Below are 7,956 nucleotides of genomic sequence, written 5' to 3'. Positions count from 1 at the left end.
GAAGTGGCGCTGTGGCTCAAGTGGTAGAGCGCTAGCCTTGAGCTGAAGAGCTGAGGGACCGTGCCCAGACCCAGAGTTCAGGCCCCATGACCGGACCCAAAAATAAATAAATAAATAAAAGCAAGTGTTCTACTACTTGAGCCAATCCACCAGCTCATCATTTCTTTTTATTGTGTTGTTGTATAATAATAGTCAACCTTTTGTTATATTTTTTCTTTTGTAATTCACAGATTAAATGGGTAATAAATTATTTTTATTGTAGCATTTTGTTTTTGTTTTTATGTATTTCGTAGGTAACTACCATAGAAATATAAAGTAAATCAGGGCACCAGTGGCTCACGCCACTCAGGACTGGCAAAAAAAAAAAAAATCAAAAGCAAGGTGGTGTGTCAGTGGTTCACGCCTATAATCCTAGCTACTCAGGAGGCTGAGATCTGAGGATCATGGTTCAAAGCCAACCCAGGCGGGAAAGTTGGTGAGACTCTTATCTCCAATAAACTGCTAGAAAACCAGAAGTGGTGCTGTGGCTCAAGTGGTAGAGCACTCGCTGAAGAGCTGAGGGATAGCGCCCAAGCCCAGAGTTCAAGCCCCACGACAAAAAAAAGAAAGAAATATAAAGTAAAAAGGCCATAGAAGTCTACTGGGAATTTACAAACAAAAAAGGGATTAGGGCATAAATAACATCTATTGATTCAGCAATCTCTAGGCACTGTGGTTTCCATTTGTATTATGGTCATCTAAACAAAGTCCTTTTTCGCTGTTTCTGATGTGAAGCATATCATCTAAGCTGGTTTTGAGATTTTGGGCTCATAAGAGATTGAGATTGCTGTGTGGAGTACCTGTCATTGGTTTTGTTCACTATATATCATCAGAGATACCATAAAATGCTTTTTTTTTTTTGCCAGCCCTGGGACTTGAAGTCCAGGCCCGGGCACTTTTGCTCAAGGCCAGCACTCCACCACTTGAGCCATAGCACCACTTCCAGCCTTCTCTGTTTATGTGGTACTGAGGCATGGAATCCAGGGCTTCATGCATTCTAGGCAAGAAGCACTCTACCACTAATCTGCATTCCCAGCCCCATTTATTCTTTTATTATTTTTTTTTTATTTTGTTGGTTGTGGGGCTTGAACTCTGGGCCTGGCCACTGTTCCTGAGCTCTTTAGTTCAAAGCTAGTGCCTTACCTTTTGAGCCACAGCCCACTTCTGGTTTTCTGGTGGTTAATTGAAGATAAGAGTCTCATGGAAGCTTGGCGCTGGTGGCTCACACCTGTCTCCAATAACCACCAGAAAAACCAGAAGTGGCACTGTCGCTCAAGTGTTAGAGCGCTCGCCTTGAGCTGAAGAGCTGAGGGACAGCGCCCAGGCCCAGAGTTCAAGCCCCACGGCCGACCAAAAAAAAAAAAGAGTCTCATGGATTTTCCTGCTAGGGCCAGCTTTGAACTGTGATCCTCAGATCTCAGCCTCCTGAGTAGCTAGGATTATAGGCATGAGCCACTGACACACCACCTTGCTTTTGATTTTTTTTTTTTTTTTGCCAGTCCTGGGACTTGAACTCAGGGTCTGGGCACTGTCCCTGAACTTCTTTTGCTAAAGGCTAACAATCTACTTCTGTCTTTTTCTGTGTATGTGGTACTGAGCAATGGAACCCAGGACATGCATGCTAGGCAAGCACTCCACCACTGAGCCAACTTCCCAGCCCTTGATTTTTTTAACTATAAGATATAACAATATTTTACAGCTATTAAATGTGAAAGCACCTTTAAATTTTTGATGATAAAATACTTCTGACAGATGTACCATCTTAACTTTTTAAGTATTACACAGTATTGTTAAGCAGATTCACAATATTGTGTAACCAATCCTCATAATTTTTCATCTTGTGAAAGATAATTTTAAGATCAAAATAAAATACACTAGTGGGGTGGGAAGGTGTCTTCAGTGGTAGAGAGCGCTTGCCCTGCATGCGTGAGGCCCTGGGTTCAATTCCTCAGCACCACATAAGCAGAAAAAGAAAAAAAAGCCGGAAGTGGCACTGTGGCTCAAGTGGTAGAGCGCTAGCCTTGAGCTGAAGAGCTGAGGGACAGCGCCTAGGCCCAGAGTTCAGGCCCCACGACCCAAAAAAAGTTTAGCTGTATGTGTCAGAGGCAGAAACCAAAATTGGCTTTAAAATAATAGAAATTTATTTTCTCCTATAATGTGAGGATGTTGACAGTTTTAAGCTGTGTTCTGCAGTAATTTGGAAACTTTCTGGCTTCCTGCTTTTCTTTAAAACTGGTCTTCAGTTTCATGACTCAAGATACAGTACCAGTTGTTTTAAAATATTCTGAGGACAGAATTGAAAAGGAAAGAAGTGGCACATCCTCTCCTAAGGATACTCCTAAAAATCACACACATCACTTTTTGCTTTTTATCTCATTGGCCAGGACTAAGTTACCATAACATACAAAGCTTACAGGATAATATAGCCTTCTCTCTCCATAGCTATATGCTACCTAAAAATTAATTCTGGTCTGTCTATAAAGCTTGAAGAATAATTAGATGACTGGTAACTTTGAGCAGCAGGGGTCACCATAGAGCAAGTGTTTCTTGTTTTCTGCATGGAATCATGCCTCCAGCCAAGCTTTTGGAGATAGAATCTGTAGACTTTTCTGCCAGGGTTCACTTCCTACCTCAATTCTCCAACCTCAGCCTCCTGGGTAGCTAAGATTACATGTCTGAGCCACTGGTAATTGGCTTTTTTTTTTTTTTGCAAGTCCTGGGGCTTGAACTCCGGGTCTAAACACTGTCCCTGATCTTCTTTTGCTCAAGGCTAGCACTCTACCACTAAGCCACCCCCCCTAACTCCCTTCCCTGCCCCCCCCCCGTGCCAGTCCTGAGACTTTAACTCAGTGTCTGGGCACATTCACTCTTGAGTTCAAGGCTAGTGCTCTACACTTGAGCTACAGCTCTACTTCTTGGTTTTTGGTAATTAATTGGAGATAAAAAGTCTTACAGACTTTTCTGTTGGGGCTGCCTTTGAACTGTGGTCCTCAGCTCTCAACCTCCTCAGAGCTAGGATTAGAGGTGTGAGCTATTGGCACCTAGCCCCATTACTTCCTTTGTACAGGTATTAGGGCTTGAATTCTAGGCCTGGGTGGTATCCCATAGCTTTTTTGCTCAAGGCCTGTATTCTACCACTTGAGCCACAGTTTTGGCTTTCTTGGGGTTAACAGGAGATAAAAGTCTCACAGAATAGACTGTTCCAGATGGCCTTAAACCACAATCCTCAGATCTCTGTGTTCTAGGATTATGTATGATAGCTACCAGATCTGATGATCATGATTGGAAGCCATCCTAAGCAGAAAAGTTTGTGAGACTCCAGTTAACCACCAATATGCCTGAAGTGGAGCTGTGGCTTAAGTGGTAGAGTGCTAGCATTGAGTAAAAAAGCTCAGGGGCAGAGGTGGACTCTTAGTAGAGCTATTTTTTTGGGGGGGGTTTCGGTCATGGGGCTTGAACTCTGGGCTTGGGTGCTGTCCCTTTAGCTCTTCAGCTCAAAGTGAGCACTCTATCACTTGAGCCACAGTGCCACTTCGGTTTTCTAGTGGTTAATTGGAGATAAGTCTCACAGAGTTTTCTGCCCCGGCTGGCTGTGAACCTCAATCCTCAGATCTCAGCCTCCTGAGTAGCTAGGATTATAGGCGTGAGCCACTGGGACCTGGCATTTTGTCTAGCATGTTCAAGGTCCTGGGTGATCTCTATCCCTAGAAGAAAACAGACTTTAATAAATAACCTAATGGAAGCTTTATTTTTCTGCATGATATATAAGACACAAAATAATTATGCTGTTGCAGCTTCTGAACACCTTCTGGAAAAATAAAATATAAGCCAAGTTTATAGACTCAACTCATCTTAGTATTCCCTTCCTTTTCTTCTCTCCTTTTTTTCTTTCTTCTTGCTCTCCACAAAGTCTTATTCTATAGCTAAGGCTAGCCTTGAATTCATGATTTTTCTGCCTTATACTTCTGAGTGCTAAGGTTATAGGCATGCACCATCATGCCTAGCTTCTTAATTTTATTTTAACATAATCCTTAGTAATATGATTTTGAGTAGTAAACCTTTTGTAGCTCAGTTTCCTTATCGATAAAGGTGATAGGGTAACACCATATAGTTTTTGCCTTAGAAAATTTCTTCTCTTGAGTTGAACATTCTAAGTAATTTAAAAAAAATTTTTTTTTTGGTCGGTTATGGGGCTTGAACCTCTGGGCTTGGGCACTGTCCTTGTACTCTTCAGCTCAAGGTGAGCGCTCTACCGCTTATGCCACAGTGCCATTTCCGGTTTTTTAGTGTTTATTGGAGATGAGAGTGTCATGGACTTCCCTGCCGGGGCTAGCCTCTTGAGTAGCTAGGATTATAGGCATGAGCCACCAGTGCCTGGCTTCTTTTTGACACAATGGCTTTGTGTTTACAGATGTTCTCAAATAGTGATGAAGCTGTGATCAATAAAAAACTTCCCAAAGAACTCCTGTTAAGGTAGGTCTGAATACTCCTCTTTTTTGGTTAGGAAGAGGGTGTTGTTGATTTGTTTTTTGGTATATTTTTGTATATTTTAAAAGTTGCAGTTATATTACTAATTCTCATTTGTATATAGTTGTCTATAATTATTAGATTATTATTTTTCTTTGCTTTTGCTTTTAGTTTGTTTTGGTGCTGGTCCTGTGGCTTGAACTCAGGGCCTGGATTGGGCATCGTCCCTGAGCTTTTTTTTTTGGGTCCAATCGTGAGTCCAGAACTCTGGGCCTGGGCGCTGTCCCTCAGCATTTCAGCTCAAGGCTAGTGCTCTACCACTTGAGCCACAGCTCTACTTTCAGCCTTTTCTGTTTAAGTGGTGCTGAGGAATCGAACCCAGTCCCTTATGCATGCCGAAGCAAGCACTCTACCACTGAGCCACCTTCCGAACCCTATTTTTTTCTTTTTCCTTTTTTCTTTTTAACTTGTCCTCAGGGTATAGGCTCTCCCCCTGACCTTGTTGCACAAGGGTAGCTCTTTAACACTTCAGCCACAGCACCACTGGTTTTCTGGTGGTTCATTGGAGATAAGAATCTCACAAACTTACCTGCCCAGACTGGCTTTGAAACTTGATCCTTATATCTCCTGGATAGCTAGGATTACAGCCTTGAGCTGGCCTCTGGCTGTTTCTTTTTCTTTTGGTGCTATGGATGGTACTCAGGGCCTTATACATGCCAAACAAATATTCTACATCTGAGTTACATGCCCAACTCCCATAATTTTCAGCCACAGTTGGCATTTTACACCTGAGCCATGCCTCCAGTTTTTTGTATCTCAAACTGGTTTTCTTTCTCTGGAGAATCCTAATTGAGACAAGCCAGGGAATAACTTGATGGTAGAGCACTTGCCTAATATGAAGCCCTGAGTTCCATCCCCATTGACAAAAGGGAAAAAAATGGAGGTAAAATAAAAAATATTCCAAATAAGCAAGCTCTGAGACACTTTGTTGTTAGCAGATCTTCCTTACACGTACTATTAAAGATTTTTCAAACCGAAAGGATAGGATACCAGATGGTGACTTGAAGAAAAAACATTGTAAATGTTAATTATAGAAGTAAATATAAAAGACTATAAATAAATTGTTCTTTTATTATCTTAACTGAATTAAAGGCATTTGCATAAGATAAAACTGTAATTTTGAGTTATGAGATAAGTATGTAATGTGTAATAATAACAAAAAGGAAAAGAGAAGTAGAGTTCTATTGCAGTTTTTTACAGAAAGTAAATTAGTAGTATTCTGAAGTAGAATAGATTGTGACTAGTTAAGATACATGTTGTGATTACTAGAGAACCTACTTAAAAAATAACTGGAGGAAATATATGTTTTTTTTAAACTATAATGGCACATTGAAAGATATCTAAAGAATAAAAGTAAAAGGGGAATAGACTTAGAAAAGATATGACATATTTTAAAAATGATATGACATAGACCACAAATAGTCATGTCCAACCAGTTGTAAATGCGTTAAACACTTTAGTCAGAAAGTATAGATTGAGCCAGGTGCCAGTGGCTCACACCTGTAATCTTAACTATTTGGGAGGCTGAGATTGGGAGTTTCATAGTCTAAGGCTAGCCTAGGCAAACACATGACTTCTTCTTAACCAGTAGCTCTGTACAGTTTACATATTTATAATCCCAGCTATCATAGAAAGTCAAAAATAGGATCATGTTCCAGATGCTTGGCAAAGCTGTAAGGGAGATCCTATCAACAATAACCAGTGCAGCCAAGCAACAATGTCTCAAGCCTGTAGTCCTAATTACTTGCAAGATGGAAATGGAGGGATCACATATGAAGCCAATCTCTCTCAATAGCTTTGAGTACCTGTTATCCTAGATAGAGAGGAAGCACAATAGCTGGACCAGTGGCATAGGGTCACAGAAGTAGAAGAATCACAGCCAAGGGCAGCCCAGGCATAAAGGAGACTCTAGCTCAAAAGTAACCAATGCAAAAAGAGACTGGAGATATTGCTCAATAATAGGCCACTAGCCTAGCAAGCACAAGGCCCTGAATTCAATCTCCAGTACTGCCCCAAAAGGGAAAAACAAAACAAAAACAAAAAACTAATTCAATAATGGGCTTCATACTGTAAATTACTACTTAGTAAGTCTGAGTTCCTGAGCTTAAGCACCAGTATGGCCCTCCGAAAATATTTTGCATAAATTTAGTGAATGAGTCAGCGATTTCCTGAGAATCTATCAAGAGCAACATATTTCTACCCTGAGACTTGTTGGAGAATGACCATAGCATCATTATTCACCATAGGCAAAAAATGGAAGCAATCTAAATTTCTATCAGCTAGTGGGTAAGCAACAGGGTTATTCCATGTACTGGAATACTATTAAAAGGAACAGACTGTTAAATAACATGCTCCAGCAGCATGAACCTTAAAAAATACTAATGAAGAATAAGAACAACCAGATATAAAAGATGAAACTGTATAATTACATTTTGTAGAATTAATGTGGATTAATATGAAAGACAATCATTAAAGACAAATCTAGTTGCTTGAGACTGGGAATAGTACAGGCACTGGTTGCAGTTTGACATTAGAGATTTTGATGGTATTAAAAGTTTATATAACCAAGTGCTGTTGGCTCACACCCCTCTTTGAGATCTGAGGGTCATAGTTCAAAGCCAGCCCAGGCAGGAAAGTCTATGAGACTCATATGTCCAATTAACCACCAGAAACCTAGAAGTAGTGCTGTGGCTCAAGTGATAGAGTGCTTGCCTTGAGCTGCAGAGCTCAGGGACAGTGCCCAGGCCCAGAGTTCAAGCCCCAGGACTGACCAAAAAAAAATTATAAAATAGAATTATGGAGTTGGGGATTTACCTCCAACCAAAGTTAGAAGGCTTACGTAGCTTACCAAGACCTGAGTTCAAACCACATCACCACCAAAAATAAATAAAATTTACAAAAAGTCGTTAAAGTATATGCTTTAATGCCATTGAATTTTATGTATGTGAATTATACCATTATAAAGCTTGTGTGTGCACATGCGCACACGTGCACACATGTGCGTGTGCCAGTAATGGAGCTTGAACTCGAGTTGGGATCTGTCCTTTAGCTTTTTTGCTTAAAGCTAGCACTCTACCACACACAGCTCCACTTCAAGCTTTTTGGTGTTTAATTTGAGGTAAGAATGTCATATACTTTCCTCCCCATGCTGGCTTTGAACTAAGATCCTGAGATCTTATATTCCTGAATAGCTAGGATTACAGGTATGAGCCACTGGCTTCTAGCTTCCCAAACTTCTTTTGTTCCTTCAAATGTTTTGTTTTCATTTTTTGATTATTCAGGTGTTTGTGTGTGTGGGTATGTGTAGTACTGTGCTAAAAGCAAGTGCGGGGGGCTGGGAAGGTGGCTCAGTGGTAGAGCTCTTGCCTTGCATGCTCAAGGCCCTGGGTT

The 7,956-nt window shown here is 40.8% G+C and overlaps 1 protein-coding gene across 2 annotated transcripts in view; it reads left to right on the top strand.

The window, feature by feature from the left end:
• Positions 1-7,956, top strand: part of Fbxl20 (F-box and leucine-rich repeat protein 20) — a 75,176-nt gene that overhangs the window by 31,112 nt on the left and 36,108 nt on the right. For both annotated transcript variants that reach the window (XM_013038096.1, XM_013038097.1), the window contains exon 2: positions 4,451-4,512. In XM_013038096.1, the coding sequence (XP_012893550.1) occupies positions 4,451-4,512 (62 nt within the window). The remainder of the gene's footprint in view (positions 1-4,450; positions 4,513-7,956) is intronic.

This window comes from Dipodomys ordii, unplaced genomic scaffold, assembly GCF_000151885.1.
Source record: "Dipodomys ordii isolate 6190 unplaced genomic scaffold, Dord_2.0 Scaffold7, whole genome shotgun sequence".
NCBI classification, from domain to species: domain Eukaryota; kingdom Metazoa; phylum Chordata; class Mammalia; order Rodentia; family Heteromyidae; genus Dipodomys; species Dipodomys ordii.
This window is presented reverse-complemented; position numbering and strand designations above follow the sequence as displayed.